The 22,459-nt window shown below is 47.9% G+C and overlaps 1 protein-coding gene across 14 annotated transcripts in view; it reads right to left on the bottom strand.

The window, feature by feature from the left end:
• Positions 1 to 21,399, bottom strand: part of fcho2 (FCH and mu domain containing endocytic adaptor 2) — a 261,675-nt gene extending 240,276 nt beyond the window's left edge. For all 14 annotated transcript variants that reach the window (XM_038805432.1, XM_038805433.1, XM_038805439.1 and 11 more), the window contains exon 1: positions 21,084 to 21,399. In XM_038805432.1, coding sequence (XP_038661360.1) covers positions 21,084 to 21,110 — 27 coding nt within the window. In that variant the 5' untranslated portion in view covers positions 21,111 to 21,399. The remainder of the gene's footprint in view (positions 1 to 21,083) is intronic.
• Between the last annotated feature and the right edge of the window lie 1,060 nt (positions 21,400 to 22,459).

The raw sequence follows: 22,459 nt of genomic DNA, 5'->3' as shown, positions 1-22,459 counted from the left end.
CGGAGATGGGGTGCACTCCCGCTGTCGCTGGCAGGGAGGGTGCAGACTGTAAAGATGACAATCCTCCCTCGATTTTTGTTTATTTTTCAGTGCCTCCCGATCTTTATCCCACAGTCCTTCTTCAAAAGAGTTAACGGGCTGATCATGAGCTTTGTCTGGGCGGGAAAATCCCCGCGGGTGAAGAAGGCAATGTTGGAGAGGAACCGCAGCGAGGGAGGGCTGGCTTTGCCGAGTCTGATCAATTATTACTGGGCGGCCAACATCGCTATGTTAAGGAAGTGGATGGTGGGTACGGGGTCTATTTGGGAGCGGGTGGAGGCGGCTTCGTGCAGGGGCTCCAGCTTGGAAGCACTGGTCACGACTCCTCTACCGCCGGCCAAGTACACCACCAGCCCGGTAGTGGTGGTGACCCTGTGGATATGGGGCCAGTGGAGGAGGCATGTGGGGGAGATGGGGGCGTCTGTCTGGGCGCCAATCTGTGACAACCATCGGTTTGCCCCCGGCAGTATGGATGGGGGGTTCAGAGTATGGCGGCGGGCGGGGGCGGGAAGGGTGGGTGATATGTTCCTGGAAGGGAGCTTCGCGAGTTTGAGGAGCTTGGAGGAGAAATTTGGGTTGGTAAGGGGAAATGATTTTAGATACCTACAGTTGCGGGACTTTGTTCGTAGACAGGTCCCATCTTTCCCACGCCTCCCGCCAATGGCCTCGACAGAATAGTCTCTAGGAGGGAAGAAGGGGAGGGCAGAGTCTCAGGTATATATAAGGTGCTTATGAAGGAGGAAGGGTACCAGACAGAGGAACTGAAACTTAAATGGGAGGAGGAGCTAGGCGGGGAAATGGAGGATGGGCTGTGGGCAGAGGCCATGAGTAGGGTAAATTCGACCGCGACATGTGCTAGGCTCGGGCTGATCCAATTTAAGTTCGTTCACCGGGCCCATATGACGGTGGCTCGGATGAGCAAATTTTTCGGGATAGAGGACAAATGCGCTAGGTGCGCGGGAGGACCAGTGAACCACGTTCACATGTTTTGGGCATGCCCTGAGCTGAGGGGGTACTGGGAGGGATTTGCGGGGGTCATGTCCCAGGTGCTAAAAACAAGGGTGGTGATGAGTCCAGGGGTGGCAATTTCTGGGGTTTCGGAAGACCCGGGCGTCCAGGGGGAGAAAGAGGCCGATGTTTTGACCTTTGCTTCCCTGATAGCCCGGCGACGAATATTATTGGTGTGGAGGGACTCAAAGCCCCCGAAGACTGAGTGGTGGCTTGCAGACATGTCGAGTTTCCTGGGGATGGAAAAAATTAAGTTCGCCTTGAGGGGATCTGTGCAGGGCTTCACCCGGAGGTGGCAACCATTTATTGACTTCTTTGCGGGAGAGTGAGCGTCAGCAGGGGGGTGGGGGGGGGGGGGGGGGGGGGGGGGGGGGGTAGAGTAGAGTAGAGTAGGAGGGAAAATATGGCGGGTAGTACCGGTGGGAGGGGAGCAAGCTTGTGCAATATGTTACGATGGAAGTATTGAAAGTACGTGGATGTTTGCACATTTTTGCCTTTTTTGCTTTCTTTCTGATGATGTCTGTAACTGTTTATAAAGCCAAAAACTACCTCAATAAAATTGTTTATTAAAAAAAAAATAAGGAAAGTATCCTATTTTTGACATTTTAGCCAATTAATTATTAAAGACTAGTTTTTGATAATAAAAATAACGTGGCTTATTAGAGACTAGTTTTCAACCTAAAACATATTTTCAAGTATACATTGATCTCTATTTTATTTATGGTGCTAAAGTGAGGACAAAATAATCCCTGCATTAATAAACCTGTGCTGGTGTCAACTACAGTTCATTTTGCAGTTCTTTCATGGAATGTGGACATCACTTGGAAGGTCAGCAATAATGGCCCCATCCTTAATTGCCCATGAACTGAATGGCTCACTAGGCTATTTTAAAGGGCAGTTAAGAACCTTACTGCTGTGGGTCTGGAGTCTTACGTTGATTAGACCAGGTAAGGATGGCAGGTTTCCTTCCCTAAAGTATATTAGTGAACCCAATGGGTTTTTCCGATATCAATGGTAGTCTCATGCACACTACTGCTGAGACTCGCTTTCAATCTTTATTGTCACAAGTAGGCTTACATGAACACTGCAATTAAGTTACTGTGAAAATCCCCTGGTCGCCAAACCACAGCTTCTGATCGGATAAACGGAGGGAGAATTCGATGTCCAATTCACCTATCAAGCATGTCTTTCGGGACTTGTGGGAGCACCCGGAGGAAATCCACGCAGACATGGGGAGAACGTGCAGACTCCGCACAGACAGTGACCCAAGCCAGGAATCGAACCTGGGTCTCTGGCACTGTGAAGCAACAGTGCTAACCACTGTGCTACCGTGCCACCCCTATGGGGAGAAAGGTGATCTGCGAGAGGTTATGGTCCATATTGGTACCAATGAAATAAGCAGAAAGGCTGAGGCCCTGGAGGCAGATTTTTGAGAGCTTGGAAATAAATTCAAAGACGTACCTCAAGGGTAGTTTTCAAAAATTCATTGATGGGATGGGGGCGTCGCTGGCTAGGCCAGCTTTTATTGCCCAGCCATAGTTTCTCTTGAGAAGGTGGCAGTGAGCTGCCTCCTTGAACTGCTGTAGTCCCTGAAGTGTAGGTACACCACAGTGCTGTTAGGGAGGAAATTCCAGGATTTTGACCCAGCGACAGCGAAGCAACGGCAATATATTTCCAAGTCAGGATGGCGAATGACTTGAAGGGGAATCTCCAGGTGGTGGTGTTCCCAGGTATTGACTGCCCTTGTCCTTCTGGATTGTGGTGGTCGTGGATTCAGAAGGTTCTGTCTAAAGAGCCGTTGTCAGTTCCTACAGTCATCTTGTGGATGGTGAACACTGCTGCTACTGTTCTTCAGTGGTGGAAGGGGTAGCACGGTAGCATGGTGGTTAGCATAAATGCTTCACAGCTCCAGGGTCCCAGGTTCGATTCCCGGCTGGGTCACTGTCTGTGTGGAGTCTGCACGTCCTCCCCGTGTGTGCGTGGGTTTCCTCCGGGTGCTCCAGTTTCCTCCCACAGTCCAAAGATGTGCGGGTTAGGTGGATTGGCCATGCTAAATTGCCCGTAGTGTCCTAAAAAAAAGTAAGGTTAGGGGGGGGGGGTTGTTGGGTTATGGGTATAGGGTGGATACGTGGGTTTGAGTAGGGTGATCATTGCTCGGCACAACATCGCGGGCCGAAGGGCCTGTTCTGTGCTGTACTGTTCTATGTAAGAGGGCTTTGTCCTGCATGGTGTTGAGGTTCTTGAGTGTTGTTGGAGCTGCACTCGTCCAGGTGAGTGGAGAGTATTTCATGACACTCTTGACTTGCGTGTTGTAGATGATGGACAAGGACTTTGGGAAGTAAGGAGGTGAGTTGCTTGCGACAGGATTCCTATCCTTTGACCTGCTCGTGTAGATACAGCGGGCTGGATTCCACGGTAGCCAATGCTGAAATCGCGTTCTGCAAACGGCTGGAGAATCCAAGTTTCTGACCAAATTCTAATAATCTTTATTGTCACAAATAGGCTTACATTAACACTGCAATGAAGTTACTGTGAAAATCTTCTCGTCGCCACACTCCGGCACCTGTTTGGGTACACGGAGGGAGAATTTGGAATGTCCAAATTACCTAACAGCATGTCTTTAGGGACTTGTGGGAGGAAACTGGAGCACCCGGAGGAACCCACGCAGACACTGGGAGAATGTGTAGATTCCACACAGACAGTGACCCAAGCCAGGAATCGAACCTGGGACTCTGGAGTTGGGAAGCAACAGTGCTGCCCACTATGCGACCGTGCTGCGATGCTCCGCCCTCTCCAAAGTCGTCACGTCATGTATCGACAGCCTCAGGACATTGCCAAACCCGCCCCCCCTATGCTCCGGCCCCACCGGTCAAGTTCCCGACAGCGGGGGTCTCTCATGGTCTCATCCATCGGAAACTCAGCGTGGCAGCTGCGGACTCAGTCCAGTGCCGCCAGTCGGGGGACGACCGATTCGCGGACAGGGGGGACATTATTCGGGGCTGAGGGCACTGCACTGTGGGGGGTTATATGGGGTGTGTGAGCCGTCCAAAGGGGGGCACTATTTCACGGGCCTGGTCCGCGGCCTGCGTCCGCCATGTAGGACGGCGGGGTCGCTGTAGGTCGCCGCTGTGCGCATGCGCGCCCACTGACCCGGCAATTCTCCGGGGCACATCGACAGCTAGAGCCAGATGCTCTACCCTTCGGTCCTGCAAGCCCCCAGAAAAACAGGGAATCGGTGGCCATTTGCGCCAATTTTTCTGGCGTAAAACGCCACCGTTCCCACGCCGGGGTGTGGACATAGCCCCAGAATCGGAGAATCCAGCCCAGTATTTTTAAGGCTGGTACAGTTCAGTTTCTGGTCAAAGTTAACGCCCAGGAAGTTGATAGTGGGGGATACAGCGATGGTAATGCCATTGAATGTGAAGTTAGCAAAGTTTAGATTCTCACTTATTGGAGATGGTAATTATCTGGCACATGTGCGGCGTGAATGTTACTTGCCATTTTTCAGAATATTGTCCACGTCTTGCTACATTTGAATATAGACTGCTTCAGTATCTAAGGAGTCACGAATGGTGTTGAACATTGTGCAGTGATCAGCAAACATCCCCACTCTGACCGTATGATAGAATGAAGGTCTTTGATGATGAAGGTGGTTGCGCCTAGGACACTACCCTGAGGAACATCTGCAGTGATGTCTTGGAGCTGATATAATTGATCTCCAACCACCATCTTCCTTTATAACAGTTATGATTCCAACCAGGAGGTTTTCCCCATGATTCCCATTGACTCCATTTTGTTCGGGTTCCCTGGTGCCACACTCAATCAAATGCTGCCTTGATGTCAAGCCAGTCACTCGCACCTCACCTCTGTTGTCTATGTTTGAACCATTACTGCAATGGGGTCAGGAGCAGAGTGACTCTGGTGGAACCCAAAGTGCGTGTCAGTGAGATTATTGCTGATTAATTGCCACTTGATAACACTGTTGATAGCCCGTTTCATCACTGTACTGATAATCGAGAGTAGACTATTGGGGCTGTAATTGGCCAGCTAGGATTTGGCTATTTCTTGTGTACAGGATAGAACAGCACGGTGGCACAGTGGTTAGCACTGCTGCTTCACTGCACCAGGGTCCGGAGTTAAATTCTGGCTGACTGTCTGTGGAGTTTGCACTTTCTCCCCATTTCTGTGTGTGTTTTCTCGGGTGCTCCAGTTTCCTCCCATAGTCCAAAGATGTGCAGGTTAGGTGGATTTTCCAAGCTAAATTTCCCCTTAGGGATGTGCAGGTCAGGTAGGGTTATGGGGTTACAGGGATTGGGCAGGGGAGTGGGCCTAGGTAGGGTGCCCTTTCAGAGGGTTGGTGCAGACTCGATGGGCCGAATCACCTCCTTCTGCACAGTAGGGATTCTGTGATTCTATGACACTCCCAGTGCTATTTGCTGATGTATGCCAATAAGGTAGACAGTGCAGATGAATGTGTGGATGGAGAGATAGTGAAGGAGTGCTTTGGATTCATGATGCACTAGCGTTGATTCTGAAGGAGAAAGCATCTGTACAAGCCAGACAGGGTTGCATCAGTTTTTAATAAATTCATTCATGGGATGTGAGCATGGCTGGCTAGGCCAGCATTTATTGCCCAACCCCAAATGCCTTAAAGATAGTGACAATGAGCCACCTTCTTAAACTGCTGCAGTCCATGTGGTGTAGGTAAACCCAAGAGTTGTTAGGAAGGGAGTTCCAGGAGTTTGACCTAGCAACAGTGAAGGAACTGCAGTATAATTCCAAGTCAGGATGGTGCGTGATTTGGAGGGGGACTTGCATGTGAAACAGCTACAAGAACAGAAAATGCTGTAAGATTTCCGCAACGCAGGCAGCATTTGTGGAGAGAGACAACAGAGTAATGCTTCGAGTCCACATTACTCTACTTCAGAGTTAAAACAAGGTAGAACTGCGATTGATTGACTGCAGCAGAGTAGAAAATTGAATGTGATAACGGGAGAATAACGGTCAGTGCTCAGAGAAAGAAAAACGTAAGAACAAGTGACAGTTGACCTGATGGGGGAGGGTTTTTGTTGCATCGGGACAAAAAATGTTTTGGTGGTTGTGTAGGATCATGGTCCAGGGGCAGGAAGGAGGAAATGTCTGAGAGTTGCTGCTCAGCCTCTGCACCATCCTTGTCAGCAGATTTGATCACCACACATCATTGTTACTGGGACCATCAGATCGACTCTGGAGATCTTCCCTCCACGGTTTCCAATCTCAGTGTCCTCTTCCCAAAATATACAAACAAGACCTCCTGCCTTGGTACGCCCATTGTGTCAGTCTGTTCCTGCCCCAGGGAACTCATTTCTTCTTATTTTGGCTACATCCACTCTTCCCTTGTCCAGTTTCTTCCCACCTACATTCGCGATTTCTCTGATGCGCTATCAACAATTTCCAGTTTCCTAGCCCTAACCATCTCCTCTTCACTCTGGACACCTGCATCTTCCACCATGATGGTCTTAGGCCTCTCCACTTCTTCCTTGAGCAAAAACCTGAACAATCCCTGTACTCCACCAATCTCCTCCACCTGGCTGAACTTGTTCTGTCACTCAACAATTTGTCCTTTAACTTGTCTCACTTCCTGTAAATAAAAGGTGCGGCTATGTGTACCGGCCTGGGCCCCAGCTATGCCTGTCTTTTTGTGAGTTATGGGGAACATTCCTTGTTCCAGTCCTACTACTACTTTCCATTACATCGATGACTGTACCAGTGTCGCTTCATGCTCTTGTCTGGACCTGGAAACATTTATCGACTTTTGCTTCCAATTTCCGCCCCTCTCTCACCTTCACATGGTCTATCTCGATACTTCTCTTCCCTTCCTTGACTTTTCGGTCTCCATTTCCGGAGATAAACTGACCACCAATATTCATTACATGCCCAGTGACCCCCATAGCTACCTCAACTACAGCTGCTCATACTCTGATTCCTGTAAGGACTCCATCCCATTCTCCCAGTTTCTCCACCTCCGTTGCATCTGTTCTGATGATACCACCTTCGAAAATTGCGCTTCTGGCATGTCTGCCTTTTTCCTTCACCGAGGCTTTCTCCACCCTTGTGATTGACAGGGCACTCAACCAAGTTCAACACTTTCCCCTCCCTCCCAGAACCATGATAGGGTCCCTCGTGTCTTTCCACCCAACAGCTTCCGCACTCAAAGAATCATCTTCCGCCAGTTCCGCCAACTCCAGCAAAATGCCACCACAAAACACATCTATCCCCCACACCTCTGTAAGCAGTCCACAGGGCCCACTCCCTCAGTGACATCCTGGTCCACTTCTCCATCACCTCCAATTCCTCACCCCCATCCCACGGCATCTTCCCTTGAAATCGCAGAAGGTGCAACACTTGCCCCATTACCTCCTTGTTCAAGAGCCCAAGCACTCCTTTGAGGGGAGGCAACATTTCACTTGCACTTCCTCCAATTTGGCGTAATGTATTCGCTGTTCCCAATGCAATCTCCTCTATATTGGGCAAACTAAACAGACTGGGTGACCGCTTTGCAGAACACCTTCACTAAGTCTGAAGCATGACCCAAACCGCTTCAATCATAGAATCATAAAATTTACAGTACAGAAGGATGCCATTCAGCCCATCGAGTCTGCACCGGCTCCTGGAAAGAGAACCCTACTTAAGCCACCTTTCGAATAAAGGCTGGCATACCATTGCCTTCCTAACTGCTTGCGCCTGTAACTGAATGCTAACATTGTGTTTACTGCACAAAGATACCCACCTCCCTCTGAACACCAACATTCCACTTTCTCACCATTTAAAATATTTCCCCACATTATATATACCATGCCATATCCTTTCCCACTCACTTAACCTATTTATATCCTTTTACAGATTCTGGAGCCCTCCTCACTGCTTACACAAAAGTTTTGCTTGACATCTGTCATTTCCTTACTCTCCATTATAATTTTCCATGACTCAGTCTCCAAATAACCAATGTTTACTTTCAGTACTCTCTTCCTTTTTACATACCTGTAGAAGCTCTTACAATTGTTTTTATGTTTCTTGCTAGTTTACATTCATATTCTATTTTCTTCCTCCTTAATCAGTGTTTTGGTCATCCTTTGCTGGTTTCCAAAACTCTTCATTCCTCAGGCTTGCTACTTTTCTTGGTAACATTATAAGCCTCCTATTTTAATCTAATGTTATCCTTAACCTCTTTAGTTAGCCACAGATGGAATTTTTAACTTCTCAATTGAATCTATAAGCATTGAGATATAAACTATTGATTTAAATGTTCACCATTACTCATCTACTATCATACCTTTTAATCTCACAATCTCCATTAGTAAACAACTCTCAAAACTATACAAATGACTTTATTTAAGTGTAATATCTAGTTTGGGGCTTAACTACTTGTCACACAAACTCCATGTGAAATTATGATCACTCTTCCACAGAGGATCCCTTTCTATAAGATTACCAAATAACCCTTTCTCATTACACACGCCAAGACCTAAAATAGCCTCTTCCCTGGTTGGTTCAAAAAAGCATTATTGTTGGAAACTATTTCAAATACATTCCATTAACTCAACCTCCAAACTACTTTTGGCATTTGATTTTTTCCAGTCTATCTGAAAAATGAAGATCCCCAGGATTATTGCATTATCTTAGTTACCAGTTCCTTTTATTTCTTTATTGATGCCATATCCAGGAGTATAGGCTACTTTTGAAGGACCAATAAATTACTCCCACCAGTGTTTGCTGCCTCTTGTTACTTCTCATCTCCAAGCATACTGATTCTAGTTCCTAATCTTGCAAATTAAGATAATGCCTCACTCACTACTGTCCTTACGTCATTATTTATTATCAGAACTCCCCCTCCTTCCTTTCCATTTTGCCTGTTTTTTGAACCATCAATTACTCTGGAATATTTAGCTCCCAACCTTGGTCACCATCAGATCAATCCCATTTATCTCTACTTGTGCCTTTAATTTGTTTCAAATGCTTTGGGCAACATTTTCCCCTGATTTGACCTTAGTCACTAATGTACCAATATCATTAAACTCTTGCCCCTTCCTGTCATACTCTGCTTAACTTTATCCAAATTGCTATATTGCTCTATGGCCTTGGTTTTCTCTTTAGATTTGAAAGAATAGTGCCCTTCTCCCCTTCTGAATAACTATAAAAATATTATAACTTTCCTTCTTTCCTCAATATTAGTGTCAGTGCCCCATGAACCAAAATCCCTGATTCCCATCCTGCTCTTTGAACCCCCATTCAACTCTCTGATTGTCAGTTCACATGTGGCATCCAAAAGTTTAATAACTGAAGAGTAATCGATCTAAAACATGAACTGTTTTTCTCCACAGGTGGTATCTGACCTGGAGTATTTCCTGCATTTTCTGTTTTTAGAACAGAAGAATGTTATTCACAATAGAATTTCTTCATGGGCATAATCCTAAATCTTCAAGAGACATATAATTATTGAGACTTAACAGTTTAATAAAATCACATTTGGTATAATCTTGGTACATTGGTACACTCTAGAAACAATGCCACAATAATCACCCCTGCTAAAGTTGTGGCGGCATATATTACTACACAGAAACAGGAGACCACCATCTGTCACAAAAAATACATTGCAGCTAATGATAGTACAGAAAAGAGCAAACTGAATTATTGGGTATGCAGCAATTGGATGAGGAGTAATCATGTAAAATGAGCATTTTCTCACTGATAAATAATGCTGAAATGCGATAAGATTGCTGTGTTTAGCATTCTTAAATAACTAGATAATTAATCCATGAATGCTGTTTTAACTTGTCCAGAACCGAAGAGCCAAAGGGCATGGTCTGCACTTACGTGGGACAAATTCAGAACTAACCTGAGGAAGCAAGTGATAAATATAAGTACAGATGAGAAAGCAGATATTGTTGATTCATTCAAATACCATTCAGATAAGATTTATTTCCAAAATGAATTATGTTTGGATAACATATGAGTAATTTAAGACATAATGTATTAAAATAGCATGTTTTGGAGAAGCAGGTGACACTGGATCTACAGTTCTCAAAATTGTCCACCACTGTGCCATTTCCTCACCTCAGTTTTGGTTTTGTTGTAGATTAGAGATTGATTGTTAGGATTAGTCAAAACTCTATTATTGCTGTATCATGCCACTACCAAGGTGGTAGAAGGCGACTAGTTGGTCATTTTCCATTGTCCAGCTCCTATGTTCTTGTATAAATATATAATGTTGCAGATTATGCTGTTGAATACAAGATTAAAAGCACTTTGATGCAACATACTACACACTTCCATGCAGACATTTGTACCACTGGGCTAAAGGCAGTAGTGCGGGGGGGGGGGCTGATTTCAATTGGGGCCCAGAGCCAAGGCAGACAGGGCAGAGATGGATAGATTGGTCAGGGAAATGGGTCGGATAGATGAAGAGCACGCGGAGTCCCCGGGGGAGGTTTTACTCAGGGAGAGGCAGAGACTACAGGCGGAACTGGGGGCACTATCCACGAGTAGGGCCGTGGAACAGCTTAGGAAGGCGAGGGGCGTGGTGTACGAGCATGGGGAAAAGGCTAGCAGACTGTTAGCGCAGCAACTCAGGAAGAGGGAGGCGGCCAGGGAAATAAGTAGAGTGATGGATGGGGAGGGGCGCAAAGTGGAGGACCCGGCAGGATTGAATAAGGTATTCCGGGACTTCTATCGCAAGCTGTATACTTCTGAGCCGCCGGAAGAACTGGAGGAGATGAAAAGGTTTCTGGACGGGTTAACATTCCCAACAGTAGGTGGGGGGGCGAGTGGATGAGCTGGGGGCCCCGATTAGAGTGGAGGAGGTATCGGGGGGCCTAAAGGCCATGCAGTCGGGGAAAGCCCCGGGGCCGGATGGATACCCAGTAGAGTTCTATAGGAAGTTCTCTGAGCTGGTGGGCCCGGTCTTGGCGAGGGTGTTCAATGAGGCAAGGGACAGTGGGACCCTGCCGCCGACAATGTCGCAAGCCACTATATCACTGATATTGAAGCGGGGTAAAGACCCGGAGGCGTGCGGGTTCTACAGGCCAATCTCCCTGATTAATGTTGACGCCAAGCTCCTGGCAAAGGTACTGGTGGTTAGAATGGAGGACGACATACTGGAGGTGATTGGGGAGGACCAAACTGGGTTCGTGAAAGGTAGGCAGCTGGCGGCCAACCTGAGAAGATTACTTAACGTGATAATGATGCCCCCGGCGGGCAGGGAGGTGGAGGTAGTGGTGGCGATGGACGTCGAGAAGGCCTTTGACTGGGTGGAGTGGGACTATCTATGGGAGGTGCTCAACGGTTTAGGTTCGGGGAGGGACTGGTAAATTGGATCAAATTATTATATCAGGCCCCAAAGGCCAGCGTCAGGACTAACAGAGAAGTGTCGGAGTACTTTAGGCTGTACCGAGGGACCAGACAGGGCTGCCGGCTCTCCCCGCTGCTGTTTGCGCTGGCCATAGAGCTGCTGGCGATTGCGCTGAGAGCCGCAGAGGGATGGAAGGGGATGGTGAGAGGCGGGGTAGAACATAGAATCTCTCTTTATGCAGACGACCTGATCCTGTACGTGTCGGACCCAGTGGCCGGGATGGGAAGTATACTGGGAATGTTGAGGAAGTTCGGCCAGTTTTCAGGATACAAATTAAATATTTGTGGTACAGGCAAGGAGCCAGGAGAACAGATTGAGAGGGCTACCGTTTAGGCTGGTTGAGGAAAATTTCCAGTATTTGGGAATCCAGGTGGCGCGCGACTAGGGCAGGCTGCACAAGTTAAATTTGGCCAGGGTGGTGGAACAAATGAAGGGAGAGTTTCGGAGATGGGATGCACTCCCTCTGTCGCTGGCAGGGAGTGTGCAGACTGTAAAGATGACAATCCTCCCTAGATTTCTGTTTGTTTTTCAGTGCCTCCCGATCTTTGTCCCACAGTACTTCTTCGAAAGAGTTAACAGGATGATCGTGAGCTTTGTCTGGGCGGGAAAATCCCCGCGAGTGAAGAAGGCGATGCTGGAGAGGAACCGCAGTGAGGGAGGGCTGGCTTTGCCGAGTCTGATTAATTATTACTGGGCGGCCAACATCGCTATGATAAGGAAGTGGATGGTGGGTACGGGGTCTATCTGGGAGCGGGTGGAGGCCGCTTCATGCAGGGGCTCCAGCCTGGCAGCCCTGGTCATGGCTCCTCTACCGCGGCCGCCGGCCAGGTACTCCACCAGCCCGGTAGCGGTGGCGACCCTGCGGATATGGGGCCAGTGGAGGAGGCATGTAGGGGAGATGGGGGCGTCGGTTTGGGCGCCAATCTGTGACAACCATCGGTTTGCCCCCGGGAGTATGGATGGGGGGTTTCGAGCATGGCGGCGGGCGGGGGGGGGGGGGGATATGTTCCTGGAAGGGAGCTTTGCGAGTTTGAGGAGCTTGGAGGAGAAATTTGGTCTGGTAAGGGGAAATGATTTTAGGTACCTACAGTTGCGTGACTTTGTCCGTAGACAGGTCCCATCTTTCCTACGCCTCCCGCCAATGGGGATCCAAGACAGAATAATCTCTAGGGGGGAAGAAGAGGAGGGTAGAGTCTCTGATATTTATAAGGTCCTCATGAGAGAGGAAGGATACCAGACGGAGGAACTGAAGCTTAAATAGGAGGAGGAGCTAGGCGGGGAAATGGAGGACGGGCTGTGGGCAGAGGCCCCGAGTAGGGTAAATTCGACCGCAACATGTGCCAGGCTCAGGCTGATTCAATTTAAGGTCGTTCACCGGGCCCACATGACGGTGGCTCGGATGAGCAAATTCTTTAGGATAGAGGACAAATGCGCTAGGTGTGCGGGAGGACCAGCGAACCACGTTCACATGTTTTGGGCATGCCTTAAGCTTAGGGGGTACTGGGAGGGATTAGCGGGTGTCATGTCCCGGGTGCTAAAAACAAGGGTGGCGATGGTTCCAGGGGTGGCAATTCTTGGGGTTTCGGAAAACCCGGCTGTCCAGGGGGAGAAAGAGGCCAATGTTTTGGCCTTTGCTTCCCTGATAGCCCGGCGACGAATACTATTGGCATGGAGGGACTCAAAGCCTCCGAAGACTGAGTTGTGGCTTGCGGACATGTCGAGTTTCCTGGATATGGAAAAAATTAAGTTCGCCTTGAGGGGATCTGTACAGGGGTTCGCCCGGAGGTGGCAACCATTTATTGACTTCTTTGCGGGAGAGTGAGGGGGGCAGCAGGGGGATGGGGGGGGGGGGGGGGGGGGGGGGTAGAGTAGAGTAGAGTAGGAGGGATAAAATGGCGGGTAGTACTGGTGGGAGAGGAGTGGGCTGGTGCAGTATGTTACAATTGAAGTATTGAATGTACGTGGATGTTTGCACATATTTGCCTTTTTTGCTTTCTTTCTGTTGATATCTGTAACTGTTTACAAAGCCAAAAACTACCTCAATAAAATTGTTTATTAAAAAAAAAAGACAGACCCAGCAGATGTGGTATCACAGTGGTATACAATCGGTAGAGTGTTGCCATAGGAGTCCTCAATATCGGCTCTGGACGGCATGATGTCTCATGGCACCAGGTTAAACATGGGCAAGGAAACCTGTTGATTACCACGTACCATTCTCCCCCCCCTCAGCTGATGAATCAGTACTCCTCAATGTTGAACACCACATCCCTCACTCTACCACTACTACCAAGCCAGAGGATCAACCCTGGTTCAATGAAGAGTGGAGAGGGAATGCCAAGAGCAACATCAGGCTTACCGAAAAATGAGATGTCAACTTGGTGAAGTTGCAACATAGGACTATTTGTATGCCAACAGCATCAGCAGCAGGGACTTCCGGTTGCGGCTATGCACCTGGGAGTCCAGGTGGCTAGGAGCGAGGGGGCCCTGCATAAGCTTAACCTCTCAAGGTTGGTTGAGCAAATGGAGGTTGGAGTTTAAAAGGTGGGATATGTTACCGCTGTCGCTGGCTGATAGGGTGCAGTCTGTCAAGATGACGGTGCTCCCGAGGTTTTTGTTCCTGTTCCAGTGCCTTCCCATCCTTATCCCGAAGGCCTTTTTTAGGAGAGTTAACAGGAGTATTACGGGATTTGTATGGACGCATGGGACTCCGAGGGTGAGAAGGGTGTTCTTAGAGCGGGGCAGGGATGGGGGGGGCTGGCGCTGCCCAACCTCTGTGGGTACTATGGGGCTGAAAACGCAGCGATGGTGCGTAAGTGGGCAATGGACGGGGAAGGGGCAGCATTGAAGAGGATGGAGATGGCGTCCTGTGTGGACACGAGCCTGGAGGCGCTGGTAATGGCGCCGTTGCCGATCCCTCCAACGAGGTATACCACGAGCCCGGTGGTGGCGGCTACCCCCAAATTTGGGGGCAATGGAGACGGCATAGGGGGGAGGTGGGGGGCTCGATGGAGTCCCCAATACGGGGGAAACACCGGTTTGTTCCAGGGAGCATCGATGGCGGATTTCTGGGCTGGCACAGGGTAGGTATTAGGAGGTAGAGGGACCTGTTTGTGGATGGGAGGTGCGCGAGCCTGGGGGAGTTAGAGGGGAAGTTTGGGCTCCCCCCGGGGAACATGCTTAGGTACATGCAGGTTAGGGCGTTTGCCAGGCGGCAGGTGGAAGGGTTCCCACTGTTGCCCCCATGTGGGGTACGGGACAGGGTGCTCTCGGGGGTGTGGGTTGGAGGAGGGAGGATTTCGGACGTATACCGCGTAATGCAGGAGGTAGACGAGGCCTCGGCCTCGGTGGAGGAGCTGAAGGGTAAATGGGAAGAGGAGCTGGGTGAGGAGATTGAGGAGAGGATGTGGGCGGATGCCCTGGAAAGGGTGAATTCCTCCTCTTCCTGTGCGAGGCTTAGCCTCATACAGTTCAAGGTGCTGCATAGGGCCCACATGACTGGGACGAGGATGAGTAGGTTTTTCGGGGGCGACGACAGGTGTGCTAGGTGCTCGGGGAGCCCAGCGAACCACGCCCACATGTTTTGGTACATGCCCAAAGCTGGGGGAGTTTTGGAAGGGGGTAGCAAGGATGGTGTCGAGGGTGGTGGGATCCAGGGTCAAGCCAGGCTGGGGACTCGCAATTTTTGGGGTTGCAGTGGAGCCGGAAGTGCAGGAGACGAAAGAGGCCGGTGTTCTGGCCTTTGCGTCCCAGTAGCCCGGCGGAGGATCTTGCTTCAATGGAAGGATGCGAGGCCCCCAAGCGTGGAGGCCTGGATCAATGATATGGCGGGATTCCTCAAATTGGAGAAGGTGAAATTTGACCTGAGGGAATCGGTACAGGGGTTCTTTAGGCGGTGGCAGCCTTTTCTGGACTTCCTGGCGAACGGTAGGGGAATAGGCCGGTAGCAGCAGCAACCCGGGGGTGTTTTGGTTCGGTGGGAGGGAGAATTGTGTACATGGGTTTGTTGGATGTGGCGGGTGTTATCTCTTTCCTTTTTGTTGTTTGCTTTTCTTGTTTTAGTAGTTGCTTTTGTAGTTGGGTGGTTGTTGTTCTTGGGTTTTTACCATGGTTGTTTTGTTAATATTGTTTTGTTGTTTATATTTTGTGAAAATCTTAATAAAAATTATTTTAAAAAAAAACAAAACAGCATCAGCAGCAAGTAATAGACAGAGCTAAGCAATTCTACAACCAACAAATCAGATCTAAGTGTTGCAATCCTGCCACATCTGGCTCTAATTGGTGGCATACACACTGGAGGAGGAGGCTCCACAAATGTCCCCAACCTCAATGATGGAGAGGCCCAGTACATCAGTGCAAAAGATAAGGCTGAAGCATTCATGACAATCTTCAGCCAGATATGCCGAGTGGATGATTAATCTTGGTCTCCTTCGGAGGTTCCCAGCATCACAGATGTCAATCTTCAGCAAATGCAATTCACTCCACATGACATCAAGAAACGGCTGAAGGCATTGGGTGTTGCAACGGCTTTGGGCCTGACAAAATACAGGCAATAGTACTAAAGACTTGTGCTCCAGAACTTCTCACACACCTAGCTAAGTTGTTCTAGTACAGTTACAACACAGGCATCTATCCGGCAATGTGGAAAATTGCCCAGGTATATTGTACACAAGATACAGAACAAATCCAACTCGGCCAATTACCTCCCCTTCAGACTATTCTCGATCATCAGTTAAGTGATGGAAGGGGTCAACAAGCTATCAATTGCTCAGCAATAACCTGTTCACTTATGCTCAGTTTGGGTTTCACCAGGGTCACAACTCCTGATCTCATTACAGTCATGATTCAAACATAGACAAAAGAGCTGAAATCTAGAGTTGAAGTGAGAGTGACTGGCCTTGGCATCAAGGCAGCATTTGACTGGGTATGGCATGAAGGAGCCCTATCAAAACTGGAGTCAACAGTTATCAGAGGGAAAACTCTCCACTGGTTGGAGTCATACCTGGCACAAAAGAAGATGGTTATGGTGACTGGAAGTCACTCATCTCAGTTCCAGGATTTCACTGCAGGAGTTCTTCAGCGTAGTGTTCTAGGCCCAACCATCTTCAGCTGCTTCACGAAAGACCTTCCTTCCATCAGTGTGGATGTTCGCTGAATAATATGCAACTTCTCAGATACTGAAGCATTCCATGTCCAAAAGCAGCAATATCCTGGACAATATCCAGGCTTGGGATAACAAGTAACATTCGTATCACATAAGTGCCAGGCATTGACCATCTCGAACAAGAGGATATCTAACCTTTGCTCCTTGACATTCAATGGCATTACATCGCTGAATCCCCCACTACCAACATCCTTGGGGTTACCATTGGCCAGAAACTTAACTGGATTAGCCTTGTGGCGAGTGCAGGTTAAGGCTAGGAATCCTGCAGTGAGTAATTCACCTCCTGCCTCCCCAAAGCTTGTTCACCCTCTACAAGGCACAAGTCAAGAGTGCGATGGACTACTCTACACTTGCCTGGTTGAGTGCGGTTTCAACAGCACTCAGGATGCTCGACACCATCCAGGACAAAGCAGCCTGCTTGATTGTACCCGTTCCACAAACAATCACTCCCTCCACCACCAACGCACAGTAACAGCAGTGTGTACCATCTAGAAAATGCACTGCAGGAACTCACAAAAGCTCCTTAGGCAGGACTTTCCAAACCCACAACATCTACCATCTAGAAGAACAACGGCAGCAGATACCCGAGAACACCACCATCTGGATTTTTTTTCTAAATCACTCACCATCCTGACTTGGAAATTTTTCACTGTTCCTTCAGTTTTGCTGGGTCAAAATCATGGAAATCCCTCCCTAACAGCTCTATGGATATACATACATTTCAGGGAATGCAGCGGTTCAAGAAAGCAGCTCACCTCCACTTTCTCAAGTGCAACTAGAGATGTGCAATAAATGCTGGCCAGTCAGCAACACCAACATCCCGTAAATGAATTTTAAAAACTGTAGGCAGCTATCTCGTAGCTGGCACATTTTAAATCATTCTAGAATGTCTTGCCCAATATTGGGCTGTTAGCATTTTTAATGGATATTTCAAAATGCTAAAAAGACAAAATGCTTTTAAATACAGAAGCAGCAATACGAGTGATTGTTTAATAATATGCTTGTAATCACGTACAACCTGTTTTAATTCACTCATTAATGACACACTTCATACGCTACAAATTAATTTGCCTCTTGGGCTTGATTTAAAATTACTGGTTTTAATGAAAAGACTACGATATACGGGCAATTTTTCCATAGTTTAGAGCAGCAATCTTATGGTAGGAATTTGAAGGCAAGACATTTGGTACATTGGTACATTAAGGAACAACAGTTTACGGTTAATATTTAATTAAAACCTTGACCTTCCCACTTTAGAAAATAAATCAAATGCTGACCCATTTTCTTTGAATTATCAAAGGCCAATAACCTTAGTTCTTTTGATCCTAAATCACTCACTGACAGCAAGCAACTATTGATTGCAAAGCAATTTTCCTCAGCTAATCATGTTTAGCATGACGTTTCAATAGGGGCTGGTTTAGTACAGTGGGCTAAACAGCTGACTTGCAATGCAGAACAAGGCCAGCAGCGCGGGTTCAATTCCAGTACCGGCCTCCCTGAACAGGCGCCGGAATGTGGCGACTAGGGGCTTTTCACAGTAACTTCATTGAAGCCTACTTGTGACAATAAACAATTATCAAAAGTTAAATATAGACTTAATCTTCAAAACTGTTCAAGAATATACCACAGCAAACATGAAGTAGTTTCCTGAAGTTTTATCACCATAGGTGTTGCTAGAATTAAAGTCAATTTAAATATTGTTATCTACATTAGATAAGAGAGGGGATGGGGACAATGATTGAATGACACAAAACAATCCTGGTTCAAAATGCTAGATATGGCATTTCAAATCTAAGAGTTTGATTGAAATTCTCCTCAGTACAATGACAGCAAGGATCCACGCAAAATTCATTTGGATAGTCTGAATTGATTGCTATTGGAGATTGATTGGCCTGTAGTACAAAAGAGGCCTTAATTTGACATTAAACTTCAATCTCACTCAGAAACACAATGCAATGGCCAGTTCAAGCAGAATAAGGTTCACTCCTTTCAGTTTGTGGCTGAGGCACATTAATGGAGTGTTTCGAAAGCATGGGACCCCACTCAAGCCTGTTCTCCATTCAATTAGATCACGCCTTATCTGTACCTCAACATCATTTACCTGATTTAGCCCTTGATGTCTCGGTTCCCCATCAGAGGAAATAGTTTCTCTATTTACTGAGTCATACCTTTTTAAGATTGTAAACACCTCAACCAGGGGGGCACGGTGGCACACTGTTTAGCACTGCTGCCTCACAGTGCCAGGGACCCGGGTTCAATTCCAGCCTTGGGTGACTTGTCTATGTGGGGTTTGCACTCTCTCTGTATCTGCATAGGTTTCCTGGGTAGGGGTGCTCTTTCAGAGGGTTGGTGCAGACCAATTCCATAACCAGACCATTCCTCAATCTTCTATACTCAACAGAATATAAGGCAAATGTATCAATGAATCAAGTCTTCATAACGTAACCTTCTAAATTCAGCATCATTCTGGTGAATCTGCATTGTACCCACTTCGAGGCCAATATTTCCTTTCTGGGATTTTGTGCTCTGAACTGAAAGCAGTATCCAAGATGGAATCTGACCAAGATTCTATAAAAACAAGAGTGAGGTACTCCATCAGGACAGTGTTCAGCCAAGTCCTTGAGTTTTACAGCACAGCAAGAGGCCCTTCAGTCCACTGTGTCTGTGTCAGTCATGAGGCACCAGTCGCTTCTGATCCCATTTTCCAGCACTTGGTCTGTAGCCTTGTGTGCCAAGACATTTCAAGTTCTCATCTAAATGCTTCTCAAATGTTGTGAGGGTTCCTGCCTCGACCACCCTTTCAGGCAATGAGTTCCACATTCCCACCACCCTCTGAATGAAAAAGCTTTTCCTCAATCCCCTCTAGACCTCATGTCCCTTTCCTGAAATCTATGCCCCCTGGTTATTGACCCCTCTTCTAAGGGGAAACGTTTCTTCCTATCTACTCTATGTCCCTCAGAATTTTCTCACCTCAATCTGGTCTCCCCTCAGACTCTAAAGAGAACATCCCCAGCCTACCTTCATAGCTGAACCGTTCCAGCCCATGCAACATCCTGGTGAATCTCCTCAGCGCCCAATCTAGTGTAATCATATCCTTCCTATAGTGTGCCGACCAGAGCTGCACAAAGTACTCTACCTATGACCCAACAAGCGTTTTATACAGCTCCATCATAACCTCCCTGCTCTTGTACGCTATGATGTTTCAAGTTCTCATCTAAATGCTTCTTAAATATTGTGAGGGTTCCTGCCTCTACTACCCATTCATGCAGAGTTCCAGATTCCCACCATCCTTTGGATGAAAATGTTTTGCTGCAAATCCCCTTGAAACCTCCTGCCCAGCTATCTACCTTTTGGGAGAGGATGACAAACCAAAATCAGACCTGTTGGTGTTTGACAACAGAGTAGCAGCTCAGGATGTCTTGGTTCCAAGAAGGGCAACATAACACAAGACATATAACATACTGTGCATGTCAAAGAACAAATCCAGGAATCTATTACATTGCTATATTTACTGACTGTACTTGTGAAATGTCTATCCACTATATGTTGAACCTACAAATATCTGCTCAAAGAAACCACAGAACAGCGTTCCAACGGGAGTGAAATTTGTTTTGGGCCCCCAATAGAAACATGTAGATTCAGTCTCTTTGCGAGATAGTTCTTGTAGGTGAAATGTATCAGATCAAGTTTAGATCAATCTTATCGTACGTACGTTGTTCAGGCTCAACAAACACTGGAGCATTGTATATAAGTGCAAGCAATACTATCACGGATCTTTAAAAAAGGAAAATGTTGGGTGCGGTTAACCAGGGAAGGGTTATGAAACAAACAAGATTGTTCACTCATGCAAACTCCATCAGGCCGTACATCTGGTGTGTGTGTGTTAGTTTTAGAGCGGTCGATTCGGAATTCAGTGCTAGCCCATTCTCGGAATAATTGGCTGAACATGGGAAACACCCAATTTCCAAGCACCGACCATTCCTTTCGAGATCCCTGAAGGCCAGCAGGAACAATATTGCAAACATGTTGAAGAACATTTGGGGGAAAGGGTGTATTTGGTTTAATTTGGGTGCTGAGCGTCCATTTCGTTCTAGACACGGGCTGCAGTTTCTCGCCACTCCAGTGGTTGCCCCCCCCCCCGGACCAGCCAGCCACACTAACTTGTTTACGGAAGAACGGAGACGCCTGACAGGCGTGCAGCGGGACCAATCGCATTCGGCTCCAGAGGCGATTCCACCAACCCCGAACAGAGTGGGCGGGCTCTTCCCCGCTGTCCCACTCTTCCGACAAGATGCAGGGTTGGTTGCACGGAGACTCCCGGCGCTGGGAAGGCCCGATCCGGGGCACTCGCGTAAACCTGACTCCCGGCCCAGCCGCACTCTGAACCGAGCCCAGGGTGGGCTGAAAAAGAAAGGGTGGATAGGCGGACGCGACTATCCATTCGCTGCTCATAATAATAATTAAAGTGATAAGAATCAACCGACGTACCCAAAATCTATCGACGAACTGCGACATCTTGGGAGCCGTCGTCGTCGTCGTCGCCGCCTCCTGTGTGATACTGACCTGCCCGACACCCCGGACCGCTTTCCGTTCCGGGTAGACAGAAGGGGAGGGAGGAATGGTTATTTTTTTTCTGTTTTATTTTTCTCTACTTAAAAAAATAATCTTTTCTTTCGGGGAGGAAGGATGTGAAGAGAGGTTTGGACAGGAAACAAAAAGCCCTTACAGGCGCACAGAGGAAACTGGCTGCCACTGTCCGGCCGGCCCCAGTGCAGCCTGTCAGCAGGGCGGCGCGAGGGGGGCGGGCGCGAGCACGGCGCGGCCCCTCGGCGCGAGAACACGCCCGGCGCGCGTGCCGCCCTTGCGGGAGGAGCGCGCGATCGGAGCTGCTGCGGAAGATTTTCCTGATGTGGAGATGCCGGCGTTGGGCTGGGGTGAGTAAGAAGTCTTACAACACCAGGTTCAAGTCCAACATGTTTGTTTCAAATACTAACTTTCAGAGCACTGCTCCTTCCTCAGGTAGTCATTAACCCATTCACCTGAGGAAGGAGCAGTGCTCTGAAAGCTAATGTTTGAAACAAACCTGTTGGACTTTAACCTGGGTGTTGTAAGACTTCTTACTGTGAAGATTTTCCTGAGGAAGGAGCTGCGCTCAGAAAGCTAGTGATTCCAAGCAAACCTGCTGGACTTTAACCTGGTGTTGTGAGGCTTCCTACTGTGCCCACGCCGGTCCAACCCGGCATCTCCACATCTTGGCAAAAGATAAAACCGCAGAACACTGGGAGAGACTATCCACACCTCCCAACTACCAAACTCACTAGTTGTGCAAAACAAAAAAATTGTGTAAGTGTAAAACTAAACTGCGAGAACACAAATAAATGCTGCCCCCCTCCCCCTCCCCCTCTTCTGGTGTAAATCATCTCTGGGTCACAACGAACAAGCCAGCACTGTGCAGCAAGTATAAATAATCCCTGGGTGGACTGTATCTGATTACCAGATACGACAGGTTGTCGGGGAGAAGAAAGGGACGGTGAAGAACAGGATGGCAGGACAAAATAAATCATAATGTACGATTCGGTGTTATTGTTGTAACGTGTTTATTGATTTGTTGCTCTGTCCGCTTGCTCTAATCGCTTTGACAAAGAGTCATCCAGACTCGAAACATTAGCCCCCTTCTCTCTCCATGGGTACTGCCAGACCTGCTGAGATTGCCCAGTATTCTCTGTTTATCGTGCTGCTGGTTTGAGTTTATGAATAAGCTGCTGCCCATAGTGCCAGTAGTAAGTGATCGATTTGTTGATGTGAAACTATTTCTGCCGACATGACTGTGTTGCAATGTTAGCGAATATCCTCTCATTGTTGCC

The sequence above is a fragment of the Scyliorhinus canicula genome, chromosome 8 (genome assembly GCF_902713615.1).
Source record: "Scyliorhinus canicula chromosome 8, sScyCan1.1, whole genome shotgun sequence".
In the NCBI taxonomy this organism is placed as follows: domain Eukaryota; kingdom Metazoa; phylum Chordata; class Chondrichthyes; order Carcharhiniformes; family Scyliorhinidae; genus Scyliorhinus; species Scyliorhinus canicula.
Note: the sequence above shows the minus strand (reverse complement) of the source record. Positions and strands in the feature narration are given on the sequence as shown.